Here is a 26,822-nt window from a genome sequence, read left to right as displayed (position 1 = left end):
TACTAGACTGTTAAATCTTAAAAGATTGTGAGACATCCTCTGCACAGATACCATACAAAGATTTAAAAATCAAGCATAGTGCCTTAAAAGCAATCCTTACTTGAACTGGCACCCAGTGTAACTCCAAGAGCAAAGGGGAAACGTGATCAAACCTTGATTTATAAAAAAAACAAAAAATCCTAGCTGCAGAATTCTGGATCAGTTGTATTTTAGATATATGCTTTATAGATATTCCTAAATAGAGGGAATTACACTAATCCAGCATAGAAGGAATAGATAATTGAGCTATTATCCTAAAATGATCTTGTAAAAATAAAATAGCAGCAAACTAGTCTAAATTGTCTAAGTTTGAAATAGTCCTTCCAAATTAATTTAACTTGTGACTTCATCGATAATGAAGAATCCAGTAAAATGCCCAGCACTCTAGATTCTCTTTCAACTTGTAAAATATCTAAAACTTGTCCTTCCAAAACAGATTGGGAATATTTGAATCTGATAAGCCAAACCAAAGAAGTTTGGTTTTGTTTGTGCTCAATTTAAGTCGCAAATTAATAGACCAATCAACAATTTTTTGTATGCTATCCTAAATATAAATGAAATGGAATCAGTACCCTGCCTAATGGGAATTAACAGAAAGATGTCATCAGCATAAGACATTAGCCATTCTCCTTTTCCCAAATCAATTTTTTTCCAAAATATTCATGTAAACATTGTACAAGAAAGGGGAAATAGGAGGCTCCTAGGGGACTGCACATATTGGAATCCAGGGGTCTGAGAAACTTCCATCCTTTAAAACTAAATACTGTCTATTTGGTAAGAAAGATTTAAACCAAAGAAAGAGTCCTTCATGCTACAGCCTTATAGAAGATTTAACAGTATCTTATGGTCAACTGTATCAAAGGTGGCACAGATGTCAAACTAATAACACCATCTCTGCCTCGATATAGCATCAGTCTGACAGCAGAAGTCATGGACAATAACAGTGTTTCCGTACTGTGGAATGGACCAAACCCATACTGGGAACCATGCAAAAGATTGAATCTCTTAATGTAATCAAATAATTGAGAACTGACCACAAATTCAACCAATTTAGTGAGAAATGGCTTCTGGCAATAGGCCTAAAATTTGAAACCTGAGACAAGTTCCATTCAACTTTTTTAGGTATCAGAGTTAAAACTATATTCCCCAATTCAGCTGAGAACCAGCCTAAAGCAAGAGAAACATTAACAAAGCATGCCAGCTATTCTAACAATTCAGAAGAAGGATCTTCAAAGAAAAAAGAAGGCAATTTATCTAGTGGGCAATTTGAGCAAGATAAACTATTCACAAAAGGAAACAAATCTACCGAAATAGCACTAAAAGTAGCCCAAAGTCTATCAGCTGGAATAAAAGTAGAATCAATAGTTCAATAATCTTTCTAACCGCTTACTGAAAAGTTCTCAAATGAATGATAAATTGTACTTTAGTAGCTAGTCTCAGCACAAGGTTGAATTATATTTAATGAAAGAGGTAATGTCAGATTAGGCCTTTCTAAACCTACTAATGCTGTATAAAGTTCTTCTTGCCAGATCTATGATGATCTTACATTGTTTCAATTGTAATTTCCAAGTGAACCTAATCTGCAGTTTTTCGGCCAGCATCACTCTAACTTGCGGCAGTGTCTTTTCTGTTTTAATAATTCTACTGTAAAGCAAGGATACCTTACCTTCCTATTTAATCTTACTTCTCTGTCATGAGCTACTTCATCTAAAACTTTCAAAGTGGAAAACTTCCAATTAGAAAATAAATCATCAGGATCATTCGCAAACTTATCCAATAATGAAACTACTGAAGACCAATACTGTATTTTACCAATTTTTCCTCTCCAAATTTTTGTTTTCCTAAAAAAGGAAGGTTGTAATCGGGATTAGGAAATATTCAACGTAAATGTACAATAATAATGGTCAGCCCAAATCAGAGGCTCACAGTTAATAAAAGTTATTAAAGAAGATTAGTAGCAGTTACTAGATCTAACACATGACCTTTTTCATGAGTAGGAAAAGTTATTTGAACATTAAAATGCAAATGGTCCAAAACAGATTAATAAAAAAGTCCCTAACAGACCTGTTATTACAATCTAAATGTAAATTTAAATCCTCCAATATCACCAGTTTAGAAAATCTAGCACAAGCCTCAAATAGTTGTTTGTTTCAATCATTTTTATTCGTCCAATTGAAAACAATTCCAGCGAGTTAATGAACATTTTACAATGAACTCCCCTTTATTCCCTTCCACCCTCCCTCCCCAAAAGTCTACCCCTTGCCCATCAGCTGTACACTCTTTCACGTTAACTATCTTAAACAGTAGCAACACTTACTCCTACAGCCCCGGAACATTAAAGCTGCGCCACCCCTTCCCATCCAAGCTACCCCCCCCCCCTTTCCCTTCTTCTACCCCACCAGACGGTTCCTCTTCCATGTCGCTCTATGTTTGTTTGAGGCGTCTGCCCTCTCTAGATTTAAGTTCTTGCACACCACACCTCTCCATTTTCATCAGTTCGATCATATGCGTTCTCCACTGACTCAGCGAGGGTCTTCCCGCCAACAAAGTAGTATGACCTTTTTTCTGATGAATATGGACCTCTTTAGAAATCTCTGAAATCCAGGCAGGGTAGGCCTTGTGCATTTGCTTACTTTGAATAATATGAGCGGCTGTAGATTCACTCTCCGAGACCAGTATTTTTGGATTGTCTCTAATATCCGTGACCAGAAGATCACTCTCGGGCATGTCCAAAACATATGCCCCAAGGTTGCCGGCTGTGTTGCGCATTTAGGGCATGCCCCGGACGCTCCAAATCTAGCTCAGTATGCCTTATAGGGCGACACGTATAGCCTCAATGCAAATTTGTATTTTAGTTCCCAATTTTTAACAATTGGAGAGCTATGCACAACAGACAGTACAAAGCTCTGTAAGAGGTGCTCAGTCACTTCCGTTCCTAAGTCTTCCGACCACGCCTGTTCCCACTTCTTATATTCAACATCTTCTGTAATGTCTAACAGGTACCGGTGATAGAACCGAAGAGGAACTGGGTTCTGAGAGCCCAGGGTAAGAGCGGTGCTGAGTGTGTCTTGCACATCTTCACAGAGGTTTTCCCAGCCTAATGCGGAAGCATAATGTTTTACCTGGTATATGCAAATATGTCCGTAGCCGGCACCTTAAATTCTTGCTGCAAGTCCGCAAAGGCCCTCATCTTTCCCTCTTCATCAAGCAGCTGGTGTAAGTATGAGATCCCTGCCTTTCTCCAGTTGACAAATGTCTGTGAAGTGATCCCCACCGGGAAATCTGGATTCTGGTATAACGACAGAAAGGGTGTAGACCTCGCTGAATGACCATGTCTTCTGCAAAGCCACCTCCAAGCTGCTCTGACTGAAAAAACAAGTGGATTCCTGGAGATTCCAGTTTCTGTTTTTCGTTTCTGCGTGTGCATCAGCCAGCTTAAGTGTGCTTTAGGAAGAATAGCAGCTTCCACCAGAGTAGCCGAGAAACTCTGATTCCCTGTCCGCCAGTCTCTCACATGTCTTATAGCGCATGATAGTGTCAAATATCTAATGTTCAGCAGACCCATTCCCCCTTGTACTTTGGGCTTCTGAATGACACTTATGGGAAGCTGCAGGCACCTACCCCTCCAGATGAACCTCTGCCCCACCTGACATAATGCCCATTCTTCTTTTTGCCTCAGATACAAGGGTAGCATTTGGAAAACGTACAACCACTGGAGAATCACTATCATATTGAACAATGCTATGTGCCCTGATAAAGTGGACATGGTCCCCAAAGTTGCAAGATACGCTTGGTCTCCCCCCTTGGTCTCCCCCTTGCTCAAAGCCCACCTCTTCAATGTTGCTTTCGGCACCTAACCTTTATACCTTTCAGGAAATCTAGACTGCCCCTATTTGACTGACTGTACATTTGTCCTTTAGATTGTAAGCTCCTTTGAGCAGGGACTGCCCTTCTATGTTAAATTGTACAGCGCTGCGTAACCCTAGTAGCGCTTTAGAAATGTCAAGTAGTAGTAGTACCATCTGCCGCGTGAAGTTTTTCTTTCTTGCGTTTCATTCCTCTGCTGCTCATTGTTCTCGCCGGAGTCTCTAAAAACTTGTCCATACGTCAGCAAACCAGCTGGGAACCAAATCTCAGGCACTGGAGTCCTTTCTAGGGGTTTATATGTAAATATAAGTCATCGGGGCCCCAGAGAGCAGGAGAACACGTCTCTCTCCCTCTACTGCATCACGTGACCTTCCAAATAGTTGTTCATAAATTAGAGAAAAAAAATCCTGAGTGGACTAGAACAGGTAAAAGTGAATAGATATTTCACTCTTTTAAAAAGTAGAAAGACTAGGGGACACTAATTTAAATGGAAATACATTGCACTCCATTTAAGTGCACGTTGGATAAGCACATGCTCTGTTTAACTGCATGCCGTATTTCAGTCCCATTTTTGGTGCCATCAGTTTCTATGGGGACAAACTTCAGTTTAGCGCACCACTGATAAGTGCAAGATTCACTTATATGCATGGTTTAAGACTGCTCCTCTGCAGGGAAGACTCCGCATAAGCGCGCACATGGAATATGGAAGCCGATTGGCGCGTGACAACCATTGAGATTTCAAATTTATCACCTTTTTAACTGCCACAGGCAGAATAAGCAAAAGAATGTTGTTAGTGTATACTGGGGTCGTCGCGGTGGAACTGTAAGACTTTAACACTGGCTGAACGAATAGAAGTTCTTAAAAAATTAGAAAACAAGTCAAGCATCTATTGCTAAAGAATATGGTGTCAATCCCAGTCAAATTTCACGTGTCTTGAAGCAGAAAGACCAGCTTCTGGAAGACTGGCAAAACATTACAAATCCACAACAGAAATGAAAATGAGCGGGAAAAGCTGAGGAGGTAGAAGATGCTCTTCTTCGGTGGTTTTCTCGAGTCAGGAGCAGACAATTTCCTGTTAGTGGTCCACTGCTTATGGAGAAAGCTAACCAGCTAGCTGAAAGTCTTGGACTAACTGAATTCAAAGCCACTGTTGGATGGTTGGAAAGATGGATGGAGAGGAACAACATAAAATTCAAGAAACAGCATCGTGAGAAACAAGACACTGATAACTTTGGTGCTGAAAATTGGGATGTTTCAGTTCTTCCTATCATCTTGAATGAGTTTGCACCTCGTGACATTTTCAATGCTGACGAAAATGGTCTCTACTGGCAAGCGATTCCTGATGGAACACTTGCATTCAAACATGCCGAAACTACTGGAGGTAAAACGTCGAAGGACCGACAGACGATCCTCCTTTGCTGCAATATGGATGGGAGTGAGAAGTTGGAACCCCTCGTCATTGAAAAGAGCAAACAGCCCCGTTGCTTTAAGAAAGTTAAGTGACTTCCTGTGTCATACGAGGCTAACGCAAATTCATGGATTACTGGGGAAATTTAGAAGCAGTGGCTAAAGAAGTTAGACATTAGAATGCGGGCACAAAAACGTCAGATTTTGTTGCTTTGTAATAAATGTGCTGCACACAGGGATGATGTCAGGCTGTCTAACGTCAAGGTGGTCTTCCTGCCACCAAACACTGTCTTTCTGGTCCAACCTATGGATCAGGGCATAATAGCCAATTTCAAACAACATTATCGGGCTCTTGTGCTACGTCGTCTGATGAGCATTATGGATGACCAGCCTGGCAAGGATAAACGTGCTGTTGAACTGGCTCGTAATCTTATCACTGTTGGATTCCCTACATATGCAGAAAGAAGCCTGGAATCATGTTACACAGGCAACCATCGTGAACTGCTACAAGCGGGCAAGCTTTGTTAAGGATGTGGAGAGGGATGAAACAGATGCAGCTGTTGCAAATGCGTCAGATGAACAGGTATCCCAGCCGGTGTTACTGAAGAGTTTCATCGCTACGTAGCTGTTGATTACGATCTATAAATAGCTGACGACAGCACTGATGTCGAGATATATGCCAACACGCAGGCAACAACAGCTGATGATGAAACAGATAAAGAAATGAGCAGCGAGCCACATGCTGATGAAATTCAACAACCTCCTGTCACTTTTGCAAGAGCGCTGGAGAGTCTCAACACCGTGCGGGCCTATCTGGAAGCCACTGGATGTCAGTGCTATGACAGTTTTTACCGTCTGGCAGATGTAGTCTATGGAACTCGCAGACTCAATAGTGTACAGAGAGGACTATAACTACTTCAAGTAAGCCTAACGTCAGTTAACGGAGACTGTATACTGTACGTATAATAAACAGTACTGTACATATGTTTATCAGATGTCAAGCTTCTTTGGTTCACAACGGTTAAGTGCACACTCCGGTTAACTGCATGCATTTCTTTGGTCCCAGACCCTTGCACTTAAGCGGATTGCACTGTACTTTTAAAACAGGAAAAAATTTTCACTCGGAATAGTCAAGCTCTGGAATTTGTTGCCAGAGGATTTGGTAACAGTGGTTGGCATCGCTGGATTTAAAAAAGGTTTGAAGAAGTTACTGGAAGAAAAGTCCATAGTCTGGTATTGAGACAGACATAGGGAAACTCTGGGATTGGTAGCATAGAATATTGCTACTATTTGGGTTTCTGCCAGGTACTTGGATTGCCTACTGTTGGAAGCAGGATACTGGGCTAGATGTACCATTGGTCTGACCCAGTATGTCTCTTCTTATATTCATAAATACTGTTCTGTCTATCTATAAGGGAATGCATCAACTGACTATTCTAGAACAATCAAGTATAAACCTGATGGTTGTTAACTTACTGGAAATTGTAGTCCCTAACTATTACTAAATTCAAATATAGGAGATTCTTGAGGTCTGGTTTAATTTAGGGGTTCAGAGACCCCTAGGTTCTGTCTGGTACTGGAGCTCAGCTGTCCAGTGGCAGAGAGAACACCCAAGAAGGCTGACTCCATCTCTAAATAGCACTAGTACTGGGGTAATCAAGAAGTTGTGAAGTTCTAGAAGGAATTGCCACTGAGAGAGACATCAGGTCTAAGGGACCCGCACTGGCAAGGAAAATATACCAGCCTTATGACAAACTGGATTTAGGCTACAGGTTATACATACAATGCAGCGAAAGAAAGCAAAAGCATTTATACTTACAGCCTTTGATCATTAAGTGAAGTCCACAGAACATCATTTGGGATGAGGAGTTTATTTGCCAAGATACAAGTCAAATCAGTGATTGACAACAGGCACGTACAATCAATTAACTATAGGAATATAATAATCTAGCTGCAAACAGGTGTTAATTAGTTCCTAATCTTTTATAATTTCTTTTACCAATTAAAGGTTTTACAAGGGAAAGCAATTAGGTAATTTGTCAATTCTGTTGGTTTCCCTTGGAGAGAGAGAGTGGCAACCCTTCTCTCTAGCTTAAACCAGGAAATACCCTGATTTTTATAGGTGCCCTCAGGATATGGATAATATGACAGTAGATATACCTGATTGGATCTATGCTAATGTCACGGTTACCACTGATTGGCTCATGCTAATGAGTAGCTTTTATCTTGCTAACATGGTTTTGTCTTTAGCTCGCTTGACCACAAATCTTAAGCAAAACCATGGCTGACCACAATGTCACTCTGTCCTTTGGAACCCCACCTTTGTGTTTTCTGTTCTTCTCTGCAGTGCTCCAACACTGGGAGTTCAAGCAAGAGCCACACAGGCCTGTAAGCTTTTCCCTCATTTTAGAGCCTGAACCAAAGTCTAGGCAGGGGACCAAGGCTCATAGCTGTAGCATTTTTATACAGGTCTCACACCTCTGTTTTTCCTATTTCCAGAGCCTCCCAGAAGAGAAGAGGCAAGGGCTTTTTTTTTTGGCAACTTTTTGTTTTTATTGCATGTTCCATGTATATATAAAGTGAGATGTTATGGAGGGGGAAGTACTTCTTTTATGATTATTGCAGTTGTCTGGGTCCTGCTGAGTCTGAGTAAGTGGAACATTTCAGCCATTGTGCTATGGCTTTCACCCTGAAGTTGAGGAGTACTGACACCTTTTTATTTCCCCTGCCTTCCAAAAGTGTCTTATTCATCCCATTACATTTTTCACTTAGTATTTCCGACTGAAAGCCCACCTCTTTAACATTGCTTTTGACTCGTAACCACTTGTAACCACTCGCCTCCACCTACTCTCCTCTCCTCCTTCCTGTACACATTAATTGATTTGATTTGCTTACTTTATTTTTTGTCTATTAGATTGTAAGCTCTTTGAGCAGGGACTGTCTTTCTTCTATGTTTGTGCAGCGCTGCGTACACGTTGTAGCGTTATAGAAATGCTAAATAGTAGTAGTAGTAGCTTTACTTCCCCCCCCCCCCCCCCCTTTCGGTGCACCAACCAGGTTCAAACATGTGACCCTCAGATTCAGAGGCAGCCACCTTCCAGGATGAAAAAAAAGCCCTAGTTACCCCGTCATTTGAGGTTGACTGTGCATGAGTACTGGAACTTTTTTTCCTAGAAATAAAGCACTGAAAAGAATTATGTAAAAGGTGTTGAGGATGCCTTTCTAGAGGCAAAATAACACTTTTAAAATGAGATGTAACTTGGCATATGGGAAAAACCAGTAAAAAGACATGGAGTTTGAAAATGGACCATTTTGGACTGGATGTTCCTGAGAAATTAGCCTCTCACTCCAAAAAAAAAAAAAGTCCCTGTGAATTTGTATGGGAGAAGGAGTTCCAGCGCCTGTAGTATGGAAACATACTGATAGTGAAACTTAGCAGATACAGACTTATGGGCCGATGATCAGAAGCAAACATGGACGCTAGAGGCCAATAACGCCATACTAGCACCTGTTTGCTCCCGCCCGATGATCAGAACCAGTGAGTGCATGTAATAACACGCTTGCCAGTTCTGAATGCTAATTGCATGCAAATGCATGCAAACAAGGGTCTTCCACATTCATCCCTGATGATCAGCGGGCAGCATGCCAAACAAGGGCACTGCTACTGCTGCAAACCTTATGCCAGCTTGGAGCTGGCATTAGAGTTTGCTAGCGAGGGAGGAATGAGGGAGACCCACTGAAGAGGTTTGACAGGTCCAGGATTTTCTCCCAGACCTGTCAAACCTAAGCCTGCCCCCCCCCCCCCCCCAATCTATCTGCCCCTTCCCGGCGGCCTACCTCTCCGCAGTAGTAGTAGTTGGAGGAGGGAGGGACTAATGATCCTTCCCTCCTCTTCGAGTGCCTTCTCAAAATGGCGGTGCCACCTTGCCTGGTGCATCCTCAGCTCATCCCAGGATGCACTGGGCAGGGCGGGATGCCACCAATTTGGGAAGACACCCGAAGAGGGAGGTAGTGCTCTTTCCTCCCTCCTCCCACTACTATGACTACGGAGAGGTAGGCTGCCGGTGGGAGGGGGCAGATAGCAGTCTCATTGGATCACCAGGGTGTTTTTGTACGATATGGGGGTGGGGTGGAAGGGGGAAGTTAGCGGTCCCACTGGACCAGCAGGGTTTTTGTGCTTTGGAGGTGGGGTGCCTGTAGATCAACCGGACCTCCAAATCTAGTGTTTGTGGGGGTGGGGGTGGGCAGGTTTAGGTTTGACAGGTCTGGGAGAAAATCCCAGACCTGTCAAACCTTCTGTTTGAGATAGGACATGTCAAACAATTTCTGTGGGAGGATTGTGTCTTGGGCGCATGCCCAGGCACAGTCCTCCCACAAAAAGTACCCCTGTGATCAGAGCTAGTAGCACACAGAAATTTGCATGCTATTAGCTTTGATCATAGGGGCATTGAAGCCCCACGCTGTTCCGGTGCTATTTTTAGAGTTCGGTTTGGAACAGCGCAGGGCTTCTGTTCATCAATCTTTTCAAACTGCCCACCCCCAAAATGTACCGTGCAACTGTCACTACCCAGCAGTCTGACCCCCACCCCCAAAATCTAAACCTCTACAATTGCCCATCATCCTGCAAACTACCCTACTCTCAAATATATACCTTTCAAATAGCCCCAAATCTCTCAATACCACCCACTACCAAAAACTACTCTTTTGTAACTAACCCCTGCAACTGCTTCACACTCTGCAAGCTGCCCCAGTCCTCAAATCTACCTCCTGCAAACTGCCCCATCTTGGAAAGGTAGCTGTAACCGTCCCACCAAACTGTTCCAACTGCCCCACCATTCTGAAAACTGTTTTCCCTCTAACTGCAGTTGACACATATCTCCACATACAGAGGGGTTGACCAGAATTCCTTGAGCCATGCCTTGGATGCTTTCCCCACTTTCTATTGATTGTACAACATTTTCACTTCTGTTCACTTGGCTATGAGGGGCATAATTGAACGTCGCCGGCGAAATAGATCACCGGCGATCTATTTTGGTGGCGGCGCTACAGCTGGCCAGAACCGTATTGTCGAAAAAGATGGCCGGCCATCTTTTTTTTCGATAATACAGTTTAGCCCGGCCAAATGCCAGAGTTTGCCGGGTTTGAGATGGTCGGTTTTGTTTTTCAGCGATAATGGAAAAAAATGCAGGCGATCTCCAACCCGGCGACATCCAAGGCATTTGGTCGTGGGAGGAGCCAGCATTTGTAGTGCATTGGTCCCCCTGACATGCCAGGACAGCAACCGGGCACCCTAGGGGGCACTTCTAAAAATTAAAAAAAATATATACAAATACCTCCCAGGTGCATAGCTCCCTTACCTTGGGTGCTGAGCCCCCCCAAATCCCCCCCCAAACCCACTCCCCACAACTCTACACCACTACCATAGTCCTTATGGGTGAAGGGGGGGCACCCATGGGTACAGTGGGTTTTGGGGGGTTTGGAGGGCTCAATACTTACCACCACAGGTGTAACAGGTAGGGGGGGATGGGCGTGGGTCCACCTACCTGAAGTTCACTGCACCAACATAAACTGTTCCAGGGACCTGCATACTGCTGTCAGGGAGCTGGGTATGACATTTGAGGCTGGCATACAGGCATGCAAAAAAGGTTTTTAGTTTTATTGTTTTAGTGTGGGAGGGGGTTGGAGACCACTGGGGGAGTACGGGGAGGTCATCCCCCATTCCCTCCGGTGGTCATCTGGTCAGTTCGGGCACCTTTTTGAGGCTTGGTCGTGAAAATAAAAGGACCAAGTAAAAGCGGCAAAATACTGATTAACGCCGCTTTTTTTTTTTCATTATCCGCAAAAGTCGGCCATCTGGTAGCCACGCCCATGCCCGCCCATGTCCCGCCTTTGCTTCGCCGCCAACATGCCCCCTTGAACTTTCGCTGGCTTGGCGATGGTATAAAAAAAGCAGCTTTCGATTATACCAATTTCGCCGCTTTTGCGAGATCGCTGGCCATCTCCCGATTTATGTAAGAAGATCGCTGGTGATCACTTTCGAAAATAAGCCTGTTTGTTACCCAATTTAGTGGTCTTATTAATAAAGTTACATAGTTATTTTTTTAAGATCCTGGTTATGTTAATTTGTACTATGTAGTATATTTACTAATCAAAATGTATATTTTTGTTTTTTGTATTTGAAAAAAAAAATAAAGCTTACTATGATTAGTGCTTACCTAGAGGAGTTTAGGTGTTTGATTTAATTTGAGGAATACTTATTTTTTGTAAATGTCTGCTTTATTTTAGGAGGTCATATGGGGAAATGAGGGGAAATGCACTAGAAAAGAAGTCCAACTATGAAGTATTAGAGTAAGTAATATTTCATTGTTTTATACAGTATAACAACCAGAAAAATGGAATTAAAGCAATTTATAAATGGGACTATTTAAATTTGTTGATTGTTATACAAACTGCTCACAGCAATTTACAGAAAATACATACTGCAAATAAATTCAGAAAATTATAGAAAACATAGAGGCATATGTAGTTAGTGTAGTTCTAATGAATAGCATCCAAAAGCTTACTAAAATTCCTCATAATTAGAGAATACAGTGAATGAATGGAGGAGTGGCCTAATGGCCTAGTGATTAGGGTGGTGGACTTTGGTCCTGAGGAACTGAGTTCGATTCCCGGCACAGGCAGCTCCTTGTGACTCTGGGCAAGTCACTTAACCCTCCATTGCCTACCGCATTGAGCCTGCCATGAGTGGGAAAGTGCGGGGTACAAATGAAACAAAAATAAAATAAATAAATGAATAAAATAACATGAAATAGACACCAAAATGAAAAATACAGATAGACTAAAATCGCTCATTTAATAATGCTGTAATTTTTAGTTTGAGAACCCTGATGACCAGAGCTGGTCTTAGCAAGTGCGGGGCCCTGTGCAGACCAATTTGGTGGGGCCCCATCCTACCCCCGCCCCCGCTCCACCCCATTGGTTAATAAATTTTTAGAACATTTTTTATTTATGAAATTTCAAATAAAGACAAATGAAGCTAAATTTGTACAGAAAAACTGATTGAAATAATAAGCACAATGCTATCATGAAACCCCCGCTCCCCAGAAATTATTCAGTTCAAGTCCACTACAATTAGTAGTTCCAATTCTCATAACCCCGGGGGGGGGGGGGGGGGGGGGTCACAGGTGCAGACACACAATCTCTCCACTGCAAAACACTATACACAAACTTGTGCAAAAACACACTCATAACCTTACCAAACCATAACAGCACTAATTCCAAGGACAGGACGAGCTACAACCTTATGCGTGGAAAGGCAGAACTAATTACATGAGGCTCTAAAACACCATTACACTACCTCATGAAAAAAACAAAACAAAAAGGGCTGCAAATACTACACGCTAGCAGGATACTGCACCTTGATCACACATGAAAAACACATGACACAACAGATATGAAGGCAAAATACTGAACTGGAAAGTTACCTCAAGAAGTCAGACTCAGCATGTAGCAATACTAGAAAAATTGAAACTTACGTGCAAAATATCACAGATGCACATTTCCAAAAGCTGACACATTCCAATTAATAAATTCTGAATAAAATACTTTTTTCTACCTTTGTTGTCTGATCATTTAGTTTTTCTATTCGCTTTGGTCCCAGTGTCTTCTGTTTTATGCAGTGTCTTCTTTCCATTTGATATTTTTTCTCTCACCATGTCCACCATCCTCCAGGTCCTGTCTACCATTCTCCCTTCCCCTCCATCCATGTGCATCTCCTTCCTTTGTCTTTCCTTCCCTCCATTCCATATCCAGCAATTCTCCTCTCTCCCCTGCCCTCTCCCTGGGCCCTGCCCTCCCATCCATGTCCAGCAATTTTCCTCTCTCCCTGGGCCCTGCCCTCCCATCCCATCCATGTCCATCGATGCTCCTCTCGCCCCTTCCCTCCTCCATCTATCCAGATCCAGCAATTCTCTTCCCTCCCCTCCATGTCCAGCAATTTTCCTCTCTCCCTGGGCCCTGCCCTCCCATCCATGTCCATCGATGCTCCTCTCTCCCCTTCCCTCCTCCATCTATCCAAATCCAGCAATTTTCCTCCCTCCCCTCCATGTCCAGCAATTAATCCTCTCTCCCTGGGCCCTGCCCTCCCATCCATGTCCATCGATGCTCCTCTCTCCCCTTCCCTCCCGCTCCCATGTCCACCTGCCCCCCTCCATGCCTTCACCCATTTTCTCTCATGTATTCCCTGTGCCTTCACCCATTCTCTATTTCTCTCATGTGCCCTCTGTGCCTTCACCCATTCTGTCTCTCTCATGTGTCCCCATGCCTTAACCCATTCTCTCTCTTATGTGGCCCCTCTGTGTCTTCACCCGTTCTCTCTCATGTAACCTCCCCCCTCCCCAGTGCCTTCACCCATTCTTTTTAATATGCCGTGCCTTGTCTTGCCTCCCCTCCCACAGTTCTCTCTTAATGACCTCCCCCACCCACCCACCCTGGTCTGGCATCTCTCCCTCTCCTCACAGACTGCCAGCAACTCTCTCTCCCTTCCCCTCTTCTCTTTTTTAAAGTTACATTTGTACCCCACGCTTTCCCACTCATGGCAGGCTCAGATCTTCAAGTACATAAGTAATGCCACACTGGGAAAAGACCAAGGGTCCATCGAGCCCAGCATCCTGTCCACGAGCTATTTATCTACTATGCCATCGACATCTATTGTACCGTACATGTTGGAAATGCAAGACATCTATTACTTTGGGGCAAATTAAAAAAAATATATTTTTTAAAGAAATTAAAAGCACCATTTATGAGTTGGCTATTTTGTCTGCTGCTTTCTCATCAAAGGGAGACTGATGGTATAGATCTTTTATGTTTAATATTGTGGGGGGAGTTTTTTTACATCACAACTATAATTTATTGTTATCACATTCAAAGATACAATTTCATAATATTGTGTTTTTTAAACTGTAAACTGTATTAAATTACTAATCAGGAATTTCAGTACATAAATTGTTATAAATACATAAAACGAAAGAGCTGTTATCAAGCTACAGTATGCACAACTCATCCATTTTAAAATTTAACAAACATAAAATATGGGTAGATTCACAGACCTAGTTTTGTAAACAACTATACCTCTGTGCATGTGTTTGTTTATTTCTAAAATCCCTTGAGCTAGGACTAGGAGGCCAAAAGCCAGTAGGAAGTTTGGAACCACCAAACAGACAAATCCCTTGAGACAGCAGCAAATCAGCTCCAAAGGGAGCATAAGTCTAAAATCAGTTTTCATACCATTGAGCTGCAAGTCAGTGGTGATCTTCTTTCCCACAATGTATCCCACCAGAAAACCCAGCCGCCTATGGTCCTTGAGACGGGAAGCCACTAGACCTTGTAGTCCCTGAGCCTGTACTATGGCATCGTGCAGCAGCGCACTCAGAGCCTTGTTCTTCAGCGTCTCCCGAGCTTTCTGCTCGTTCAGCCCGATGGCTGTGAAGAGAGACACGGACTCAGCGGCTATGGCAGACCCGGCCGAAAAGAAAGAGGAAACGCAGTATTTAAATTTGCCTCCGTTGCAGGCAGCGTCAGTGAAACGCTGTATGATGACCCACCAGCCTTCCCTTCGCTCGTTCGTTCTTTCAGTGCCCTGCCTTCTTCTGACATCATTTCCTTGGGGGCGAGACACTGAGAGGGATTAATTACAGGTGCCGGTTCCATGACAGCAACCCTGGATGTGGTTCCTTGGGCCAGAGCTCACATGCGCCTTTGTGCGTCCTCGTCAGCAGTTGTTCCTGATTCACTGCCCTCCTCCCTTCTTCCCCCATTCTCTATCTCTGTTAATGGCTCTCATATCCTCCCTGTCTCCTCGGCTCATAACCTTGGAGTCATCTTTGACTCCTCTCTCTCCTTCTCTGCTCATATTCAACAAATTGCCCAAACCTGTCGCTTCTTTATCTTCAACATTAGCAAAATTCGCCCCTTCCTTTCTGAACACGCCACCAAAACCCTTATTCACACCCTTGTTACTTCTTGCTTGGACTGTTGCAATTTACTTCTCACTGGTCTTCCGCTCAGTCATCGTTCTCCTCTCCAATCTGTCCAGAATTCTGCAGCTCGACTTATTTTCCGCCAGAATCGTTATGCCCACACTAGCCCACTCCTCAAGTCACTTAACTGTCCGCATCCGTATACAGTTCAAACTCCTCTTACTGACCTTTAAATGCATCCACTCTATGACCCCTCACTACCTCTCTGCTCTCATCTCTCCCTACATTCCTCTCCGTGAACTCCGCTCTCTGAACAAATCTCTCTTGTCGTCCCCTTTCTCCTCCACCGCTAACTCCAGACTTCGTTCCTTTTATCTTCTGGTACCTTACGCCTGGAACCGTCTTCCTGAACCCATACGTCTAGCTCCATCTCTACCTGTCTTCAAATCTATGCTGTAAGCTCACCTTTTCACTACTGCCTTTGGCTCCTAACCGCTACTCATTTGCCTCCTCCCCTGTTCCTCTTTACCCTGTAATTTCCTTGCCCGTAATGTCTTGTCTGTTTGTGTTACCTAGATTGTAAGCTCTTTGAGCAGGGACTGTCTCTCTATGTCAAATGTACAGTGCTTCGTGCGTCTGGTAGCGCTATATAAATGCTATTAGTACTACTACTACTACTTAACATTTCTAGAGCGCTACTAGGGTTACGCAGTGCTGTAGTAGTAGTAGTAATCCATCTCTCAGGATGTGACTCTTTTGGTCCCCTCAGGCAAACCTGAGCATGTCCCAGCAGCTTTAGTCATGCAGTCTGCTCAAGGGAACTAGCTCATTGTCTCTTTCACAGTGCTTAAGGTCTTTGAACCAAAATGGAATCTCTTTGGCCTATCATCTAGAACTCAGAACAGACCTGAAGTCTCTGCCGGCCTTTCACCCTTCTCGAGAGAAATCCGGTATGAATTTCTTTGGACAGTGTAACAGCAGTAGCAGACATAAACAGGCAAGGAGGCACTTGGAGTATCCAACTAGTTCCGGAGGCTTGCCTTTTATGTCAGTAGGCGGAGAGATGTGCTCCATGATCTTGGTGGCTCACATAGTAGGGACCATGATCTTAAAGCAGATTATCTGAACAGGAACTCACGCAGGAGAATGGAAACTGTCAGCAGAAGTATTTAATCTGTTTGCAAAGAAATGGGGCACTCTAGTCCTGCATCTAATGGCCTCTCAGCACAATACTAAGGTACTTTTGAGTCTCCAGCATAAGAAGAAGATAGTTTGTTTTGGAAGGGTTGGTTTTCTTTCCACCCTGCCCATGATAACAAGGTTCTCCACTGAATCCTTCATCTTGTTAGAGTAATTCTAATAGCCCTGGACTGGCCCAGAAGATCTGGATAGGCAGATCTAATTCTTTGTCTTGCAGAAAAACCATTCCATTTTTCTCTTATCCATTGATTGCTGTCTCAGGGTCCCATACGAATGGAGGATCTGTACTCATTTGGTCTTATGGCTTGGCTCGTTAGCGGTCAAAGTTAAGGAATAAAGGTTTTTCTGCATAAGTAATTACAACCTTGCTCCAGGCTAGAACATTCTTTTTCAGCTTATGCTCAAGTTTGGAGATTAAAAAAAAAAAAAATCTATTTATTATTAGGATTGATTTACAGCCTTTTTGAAGGAGTTCACTCAAGGCAGTGTACAGTTGGAATAGATCAAACATGAGCAATAGGCAATTACAGCAGTAAAAATATTCAAAAACAATACTAAGTATGGCATGGTATACTAGCAATGCCAACCCAATACGTAAAAGAACATTATAAAATAGTGAAGGGTAAGGCAAAGTTGTAACATATAGATGGGTAAGAAAGTAGGAAGAATTAGAAAGTAAGGTGACTGATTTGAAGAAAGTTGCACATGGATAAACATGTCACGCTGCAGTATGTGCAGCCCAAGTCACTCCTTGTGTGTGTGAGTGAGACTAACAAGTTAGTTACTTCCTCCTTTATTGTTCAGAAAGAGCACTCTTTCATTCTTCCTTACCTCTGAATCAACCATTCTTTCTTCCCTCCTTTCACAGGGACAAATGTGAAGAATTTCATTCAATATGTTTTTTTGTTTTTGTTTTTTTAAATTTCCACCTGTTTTCCTTTAGTACCTACAAGTCACTAATGATTTTCGCAGATCGGATCATTTGTTTGTCTGGTTTGCAGGCCCAAATAAAGGTAATTTGGTTTCTAAAGCAACAATTGCTTGCTTTATCAGTCCATTTCATCAGCATGTATTCTTTCTGGTAAACCTATTTCATTGAGAGCTTCTTCTACCAGAGCACTGTATATTGTGGGCAGTGTCTCATGCCTTTTCTCTTGAAGGGATTTGTAGATCAGCTACGTGGTCCTCTTTGCACATATTTTCCAGACATTATCACTTAGTTGTCTCAGCTAGGACAGCTGTTTCTATTTCCTGCCCTACTTGAGGTCTACTTTGCTGCTACACAGGTTTCTGGACTGATCTGTTGCTTATGTCAAGGAAGGAAAATTGGTTTCCAAGGCAACAATTGCTTGCTGGATCAATCCATTTCATTGAGAGCTTCTTCCACCAGAGCACTCTACATGGTGGGCAGTGTCTCTCTCCTTTTCTTTTGAAGGAATTTGTAGATTAGCTGCTTGGTCTTTGCACATATTTTCCAGACATTATCACTTGATTCTTTCAGCTAGGACAGCTGTTTCTATTTGCTGACCTATTTGAGAACTACTTTGCTACATCCTACAGTTTTGTGGACTGATCTTTTGCTCATGTCAAGGAAGTAAAATTTATCTTGTAATTTTCTTTAATTGCAACAGATAAGTCCAGAAACCTGTCCTAAGTTAGTTTCTCTGTTTAGGGGGCCCTTTTATTAAGCGCATAGGCGCATGCATCAATTTGGAGTTACTGCCTGGCTACCATGTGGCCCGAGCGGTAATTTCATTTTTTACGCGCATCTGCTACTTGTGCTGGAAAATAATTTTTATTTTCCTGCATGTGGCGGAAACAGGGCGGTAATGGTCATTCTATGTGTGTAGTTGATTACTGCATGGTTATCGCGTGAGACCTTACTGCTAAGTCAATGGGTGGCGGTAAGGTCTTAGACCCAAAATGGACACGTGCCAATTTTAATTTTGCCATACATCCATTTTCAGCAAAAATTTAAAAAGGCCCTTTTTATAGGTGCGCTGAAAAATGGATCCGCGTGCAGCCAAAACACGCGCCTACACTAGAGCAGCCCATTTTTCAGCGCACCTTAGTAAAAGGACCCCTAAGTTTGCTACATTTAGTTTGCATTCATGAATTCTTGGTTCTTCTTTGAGGAAGGAGAAGTTTGTTCTGCTTATTATGAATCTTCTGGGACCTAGGAGTAGCCTAGTGGTTAGTGCAGCAGACTTTGACTCTGTGGAACTGGGTTTGATTCCGACTGTAGCTCCTTGTGACTCTGGGCAAGTCACTTAACCCTCCATTGCCCCAGGCACAAATAAGTACCTGTATATATTATGTAAACCATTTTGAATGTAGTTGCAAAAACCACAGAAAGGTGGTATATCAAGTCCCATTCCATTTCCCTTTCTTCAAGAGAAAACCGATTGACCAACTTGCTTACTGTCCTATACGATAGTTTGTTGGCTATTTCCTTCTGCTGGTGAATAGTTATAACCCACAATTTTTTGGACTCATTTGTTGCAATAAAAGGAAGGAAAACGATAGGTAAGACATTCCGTTTGGCTAATTCTGTTGTATTTTAATAGTTGAAACTTTATACGTAAAACTTTTAAACTGTTCTTAAATAATAAGTACTGTTATTATGACTGCAAAACTTAATTTAGAGTTGAGATTTAAAAAAAAAAAATGTACTCATTCTTGTGCATTTCAGGAAAGATGTGGGATTAAAACGATTTTTTCCGAAGAGTTTATTGGAGTCTGTCAAGGTAATTGTTTTTACCCTATGAAATGTCACATATAGTACTTCTTTAAATTAAATCATTCACTTACTCGATGAGGTAGAACTGATTTCTACTCAGAATTGTTTTTAGTTATATTGTACCATTGTGGCTGTCTTCCCAGGTGTTCGGAGAGTGAGAAGTTTGAATGGGTAGGTTCCACTTGGGTCAGATGGGTGGGAAGTTGGGGAGGGATATAGAGATTTTATGTAGAGGGTGGGTTTTAATTTTTGTAAGGGCTTTAGTGTTTTTGGTATGGGTTTTATTTGTTGTAAACCGCTCGATATTTGTGACACTTTTGTGCCTTCAGACTTGATTGGGTGTGCCATGGAAAAGTCACTGCTTCCTGATGCTCAAATCCAGATTAGCACCTTTCATCACAGCAACAGGAGACACCAGTAGTGACTTTTAAAAGTGTAAGAGCTGTTTTTGGAGTTCATGTACAGTCACACACCTTTCTCTTTCCTAGGTACAGCTTGAGGTTTGAGGTAGAGAGTTGCACGGGGTCAGAAATCCAACCCGTCCCCATCCGTCCCCGTGGGGAATCTAACCCGACTCTGCCCGTCCCCGTGGGGAATCTAACCCGACTCCGCCCGTCCCCGTGGGGAATCTACTACTACTACTTAACATTTCTATCTAACCCGTCCCCGCCCGTCCCCACAAGAATTTAACCCGTCCTCACCCAGTCCTGCAAGAATTTAATCTGTCCTCACCCAGTCCCGCAAGAATTTAACCTGTCCTCACCCAGTCCCACAAGAATTTAATGGTACATAAAAAAAAAAAATTCCTGTCAGTTCTCTCAGTCTCTCTGTGGGTTTGAGCCACAGCACTGCAGGCAAGGAAGGAATGGAAGTTGGAACACTCTGGTGTGCACATGTAAGACTTCTTTGATTCACTGGCACTGTGTGCTAAGTGATTGCCCCACACACCGCCAGTAGGTCAGGTGACTTCTGAAGCTCATGCTTATGTCAGAGCTGAGGTCTGCACATCAGCCCGGGAGCAGAGAGGATTAATAGTAACATAGTAAATGACAGCAGATAAAAACCGGAACGGTCCATCCAGTCTGCCCAATAGTCAGTCGTTATCAATTCATGATTAAATCAACAATGAATGTGATTGAGGAACTGAGTTCGATTCCCACTTCAGGCACAGGCAGCTCCTTGTGACTCTGGGCAAGTCACTTAACCCTCCATTGTCCCATGTAAGCCGCATTGAGCCTGCCATGAGTGGGAAAGCGCGGGGCACAAATGTAACAAAAAAAAAAAAAAAAAATATTATATACTTGATTGTGGTTTTTTTGTGGCGTTTCTGGGACAGACTGTAGAAGTCCGCCCAGCCCTATCCTTATGTTCCAACTGCTGGAGTTGCCCTCAAGCCCACTCCAGCCTATTCATCTTCTCATTTGCGAGACACAAACCGAAAAAGTCTGTCCAGCACTGTCCTCATGTTCCAGCCACTAAAGTTGCTGTGTAAACCATTTCCAGCCCATCCTAAACTAGATTGCCATAAATGAGAGACAGACTGTATAGGTCTCCTGGTATTGGCCCTAGTTCATCACAGCCAGAGTCGCCATTTAAGTGTCATTCGACACATCCACACACATGCAGCCATTTAAGTTTAGGTTTTTTTACAACTTCCATTTTCTAATTAGAGATCCTCTGTGTTCATCCCTTGCCTTTTTGAATTTCATCACCATTTGTATCTCTACCACCTCCTTAATGGAGACTTTCTGCATCTGTGCTGTTAAAGCAAGGAGGATGAGGAAGAGACAACATTCAAAGAACTTGGTACTCGGTAGGTGAGAGGTTGGCGCAAGTGCAGCATACACTTCCACAAGAACCCCGCATGAACTGCTTCTGTCCCCACGGGAACCCTTCAGGAACTGCTTCCGTCCCTACAGAAACCCTGCAGGAACTGCTTCTGTCCCCATGGGATCCCCGCACAACTGTTCCATCCCCGTGGGAACCCCGTGGGATTCCCGCAAACCCTGTTCCTGTGCAGGTCTCTAGTTTGAGGTGTGTGGAATTAACAGGTGACTTGTTAGCTAGATCTTACTTTGTGTAGTACACATGTTTTATATACCAACAGGCTTTCTTTCCCCCTTATAAGTAATCTCCTCTGAGTCTTTCCAGCCTCTAGTAGTGCTTTAAGTGCATCCTTTTCTTGGGGGGGGGGGGGGGGGTTAATTTTTTTGACCACATAAGCCCCCTCTAATGTCCATATTGCCTGCTCTGTGGTATGTGGTGTGCCACAGAATATTTTTGAAAATGTACATGTGACTCAGGCTTGAAAAGGCCTTTGGAAACATTGCTATAAATTCTTGAATATAGCATTCAGAACATAGAATCAGTAAAAGTTTCAAGTTCAGGTTTATTATGATGTTATACTGCCTATTGCAAATACATTTGAGTGGATTATGTTCATTGAGGACAAGCAGGCTGAATCGTTCTCACAAGTGGGTCAGCGATTCATGTCGGCCAGGGAACCGGCATATTGAATAGCAAAATGAAAAAGTTTGCTAGAGCTTTCTTAAATGTGTACAGCGCCGCACCACACATACGCAGAGTGCCTTCCTGCTCGCCGTGTGACCTCGCTCTTCAGTTCATTTTTTTTCCGCGTGAGGAGCAGCGGTACTTTCTGCGGCTCCTCTACTGCCCAGGAAAGAGCCTTCTTCGTTTTTGTCAGTAACTTTTGGCTATTTTTCACTTACCCTTATACCCTTAATTATCCTTTTTGTTTAAAAAAAAAAAAAAGTACCGTTATTTTTCTTTTGTATTGTTCACCTATGTTTGCTTCCTTTATTTTTTTGTGGCAGGCCGTACTTAGGCTTGCTCAGCCGGGGTATTCTCTATTTTTTCATTTTTTTATTTTTTCATAGGCACAATCGAGCCTTTTGATTTTGCCAAAGCCATCTTCCCTTCCATGTTATCGAAGACTCCCAGTGGTTTCAAGCGTTGTACTCGGTGCAACCGGACCATCTCGAGTGCTGATACAAATTCTTGGTGTATTCAGTGCCTTGGGCCCGACCATAGCCCGGCAAATTGTGTCCTTTGTCTTCATATGAAGAAAAGGACTCAAATTTCCCAAGAGGCTCAGAAAGAAACTTTTTGGAGCTCGATCCGGTCTTTTGGCATCGGCATTGAGGTCAGTGGTGTCTGAGTCGATGGAGGCATCGACATCGGGAGTCATGATAGGTCATGATAGGGATGGCTGCTGCTGCTGCTGGGAGACCCAGGCCCACTGGGAATAGTGAGGCGTCTAGTAGGTCTCGACTTGTCTCAAGACCTCCTGCTGTGCAGGCCCCTGGGACTGACTATTGTCTGACCCGACCCTGAGGCGTCGTGAGGATTCCACGTCTTCGGCACCGAGGAATTTTGGTGATGTGCATCGGGTGAAGGCCAAGAAGCACCGACACCAGTCTCCTTTGATGCATGGTGCTGGGAGCTCCGGGACGTCGAGGGATCAGGCTCCCGAGAATCATTGGCACCTGGAGGAGTACTCCCTCTCCATTCAAGAGGTGCTGGCGCGCCTGTCTTCCAGCAGCCGAGATCCAGCTCCCGCACCCCTGTACTGGCAAATCTCAATGAGTATCTCCAGGCTTTGCTCCCAGAGCTTTTGCAGGCCTTTGTGCAGCGATGTGCATCAGCATCAGGGGTGCCCATGCCTTCCTCTGCGGCCTGCCTGGCCCCCAGCCCGTGGTTGGCAAGGTCTCAGTTACTCCACAACTCCATGGTGGTGGATGGCGCTCTCAAGAGAGCCAAGAGTATTAGGGACTATTGTTTGGTTCCCCTAGGCAAAGAAGCTAGGACCTTGGATTCTTTTGGGAGAAAAATGTATCGGGCCTTGATGCTCATCGCCCATATTCAATGATACCAGCTGTTCATGAGCGTCTACTTGCAGAACTCAGTGATGCAGCTGTCTGACTTGGTTCACCCTTCTTCTGTAATTGTCCTCCGAAGAACTGTGGAGATTGGACTGTTTTCCGACCCTCATCATGCAGAATAAGGATTACTTCTACATCCCAACCTCCCATCTCTGGCTCTCACGGCCTGGATATTGAGAGCCTAGAATTCGCTTTCTTTGGTCTTTCGGAGGGTGTCTCCTGGGTCTTGCTGTTTCCAGGAAAGATTCCACTAAGAGGTGGTGTTCTTTTAAATAGAGGAGGTTTGACAGCAAGGCCATAGAGCCTCTTTCTTGTCTACACAGACCCTGCTTGAATACCTTCTACACTGATCTCCAACTCTGTAAGGGCTCAACTTAGTGCAATTAGTGCTTATCAACGTGTAGAATGTAAGCCTATCTCTGGACAGCCTTTATTTGTTCGCTTCATGAGAGGTTTGCTTTTGTCAAAGCCCCCTGTCAAACCTGCACCAGTGTCATGGAATCTCAACGTCGTTCTTATCCATCTGATGAAAGCTCCTTTTGAGCCACTAAATTCCTGTCATCTGAAGTACTTGACCTGGAAAGTCATTTTCTTGGTTGCTGTTACTTCATCTCGTAGGGTCAGTGAGCTTCAGGCCTTAGTAGTGGATGCACCTTATACTAAGTTTCACTACAACAGAGTAGTCCTTCGCACACACCCTAAGTTCCTGCTGAAGGTGGTGTCTGAGTTCCATTTGAATCAGTCGATTGTCTTGCCAACATTTTTTCCCCGTCCCCATGCCAACCCTGGTGAAAGCAACTTGCACACCTTGCATTTGCAAGAGAGTTTTGGCCTTTTACATGGAGCGGATGAAGCCCTTCAGACAGACCATCCAGTTGTTTGTCTTTTTTGATCACACTATTTCGAATTGGTTAGCAGATTGCATTTCCTTCGCTTATGCTCAAGCTGGGCTGACTCTAGAGGGTCATGTCACGTCTCATAATGTCAGAGCCATGGCTCCGTCAGTGGCTCACTTAAAGTCAGTTTCTATTGAAGAGATTTGCAAAGCTGTGACGTGGTCTTCAGTTCACACAGGGGGGCGTTTGTGCCCCGCTCTGGAGGGAGCTTCAATTTGGCGTGCAGCCGTTCTGAGGATTAAAAATGTGACGGTGGTTCCTCCTGAGGAAGAATTGTGAAATGCGGTCCAGCATCGGGGAACCGGCAAATACAGGAGAACTATATGGTGGATGAACAAGTTGATCACTGAGCACACAGCACCTGTACCGTGATAAAGACAATTGGTTTGATGTGTTACAAGTAGTCAACGGAGCGTTTGCTCACTAACTGTGTTTACATTTGGGAGGCCAGTCACCCAGCATTTGAGTATAAACTGTTTATAGCAGCCTAGAAGACGGCTTGGCGTTACAAGGACTACTATACATCGTGCTGGGAGGACTGGTATGTGCCCTATAGTTTTGTTGTATAACATAGAATGTAATTGATGTAAAATATAAGTATCATCAAGGAACAGCTTATGTTGGCTGTTTAGAATGTAACGATTTATATTTAGATACAGGTGGTGTGCGGTGAATGAAAGGACGAGTGAGTGCAGGGCCGTGCCTAGGGTCTCTGGTGCCCCCCTGCAGACTATCGGTTGGCGCCCCCCCCCCCCTCCCGTCCAGCAGAGCAGGAACAGAAGGGAGCAGGCAAGTAAGCCGGACCTCAGGAAAAAATAGCACTGTATTGTATGTATCCCTCATTGATAAGTCTCTGACTCTAAAGTTTAGCAATTTCATTAAAGCAAAATGTATTTTCACATATCACATCCTATCCAAGGAGAATGTTTTATATATGTCACCCGTCTGTGGTAAAACTTCACACAGTATCAAAATACCTCTAATATGTAGTCGTGCCAGCCGAGGAAACTAACTGTGCTCAGCTCACAAGAGACAGAGTGAACATAAAATAAAACTTCATCCTTAAAAGATAATATCGGATGAATGCATGAAGGTGAATGGAATCAATTTGATTTACAATAAATCCAGATACTACTCCCTCATATATATAACAAAAAATTATTTAAGTGGAATGGAATTATTTGACTGTACTGGTAAACAGAAAGAAATACTCTATTGCATTCTAATCTCCTTTGCACCAAAGGATATAATTCAGATCAAACATTTATCTCTGATCAACTATCTCAGATCAAATATTTATTTCAGATCAAATATTAAGGTTTCTTTGCTTACAGTCACTTAAATCTACCTAGCCTTTATATAGCTTATAGGATTTAAACACTCTTAAACTGAAATTCACCCTTTTCTATTCTTCATAAACTTCAAGTAATCCTGAAATATTCAGATCCTTTTCTCACTAGAGAAACTTCAATCGCCACCAATCTCTTTTCACTTATATTTTCTCATTTACACAATCAGGCACTCTTTTATAACTTCAGTCAACAAACACAGGAAGTCACAGCTGGATGTCTCTCTTGGCAAAGGACAGCTTTCACTCTGTTCACTTCCCGGGCAGATTTCTTAACAGAAGCTGATCATCCAATCAGAGAGCTCTATTTGAATGCAGATTAAAATACAGACACTCATGGGAATGTTTAGTGAAAAACACCAGACTAATTTGCATATGATTTAAACAAATCTGAGCATATGACAACCAAGTACAGACTCCCAGCACCTGAATTCTGCAATTAGATTTAAGGCAAATACTTTTAAAACTTTTTTTTAGCACTTTTAAAATTTCAGGTTCTCTTTAATTTGAATGCTGTTTCAAGCTCTGAAACTCACCCTGACTGAGGAGCTAGCCCCAAACTGAAGCATAAATAGCAATCTGGTTGTATTCTCACGTAACTTGGTAACTTGAAGAGCGTGCCTGCCTCAATTAATACTGCTCCTTTGCATGAAAAGGGGAGGGCAGCGGAGATAGGAGAATCACAAGTTCAGGTGAAAGATTTTGCAAGTGAGCAGACGGATGGCAGGGCAGTGGCGCCCCTTGAAGGCAAGCGCCCCCCTACGGCGCTTACCTTGCTTACTGCATCAGCAAGGCCCTGAGTGAGTGGGTTTTTAATATTAGGTAGCAGTATCAGTCGTTATAGGGTGGTACTGCAATGTAATAAATTCTTTTGTGACATTGAAAGAATAGTGGAGTCCTTTTGTAATAGATGTTAGTGGAGACTCTAGGTTAATAAGCATTATCCCCTAATTGGTATTATTATAATGGGTCCTGCCAGAACAGTTTGGGCAGCGGAAGCCATGGGCTTTCTACTATCCTGAAAAGGATTGCATGTTCCCTCTAAATACTTAATTACCCTGACCTTGTATCTGTTCATGACCGCTTTACACTGTCTGGGCAGTAGCATGCTCCACAATTAGAAAGGAACCCAGTATTCAGTAGATATAGTAAGATAGTTTATTTGCATCAGCATCTTACCCAAAAGTTGTACAGGCAAATCAGGCAGTCAATGGTGGAACAGCATTTCATGACACGTCCACTCTCTCCAGCCTTCTAGAGTCTTCCCTAGTCTTCTGTAGCCTTCTGCAGTCTTCTGATCTAATACCCTTTAGACTTCCCTTTTTATACCCTTCTGACCCTATTCATTTCAATGGACCCTAGCTTTCTCACCAGAGCTCTTGGCTCTTATCAGTTGATAAGAATGACTTCACATGTTCCCAAACTCTTAAGTATAAACAAAATAT

The 26,822-nt window shown here is 43.2% G+C and overlaps 1 protein-coding gene across 1 annotated transcript in view; it reads left to right on the top strand.

Annotated features, from left to right (window-relative positions):
* The window catches only part of PTK2 (protein tyrosine kinase 2), a 714,868-nt gene that overhangs the window by 97,609 nt on the left and 590,437 nt on the right, over positions 1-26,822 (top strand). The window contains 2 exon segments of the mRNA XM_030219604.1: positions 11,600-11,662; positions 19,184-19,238. Of these exon segments, the coding sequence (XP_030075464.1) occupies positions 11,600-11,662; positions 19,184-19,238 (118 nt within the window).

The sequence above is a fragment of the Microcaecilia unicolor genome, chromosome 1 (assembly GCF_901765095.1).
Source record: "Microcaecilia unicolor chromosome 1, aMicUni1.1, whole genome shotgun sequence".
Lineage (NCBI taxonomy): Eukaryota > Metazoa > Chordata > Amphibia > Gymnophiona > Siphonopidae > Microcaecilia > Microcaecilia unicolor.
The sequence above is the reverse complement of the archived record's forward strand: the minus strand, read 5'-3'. Positions and strand labels throughout refer to the sequence as shown.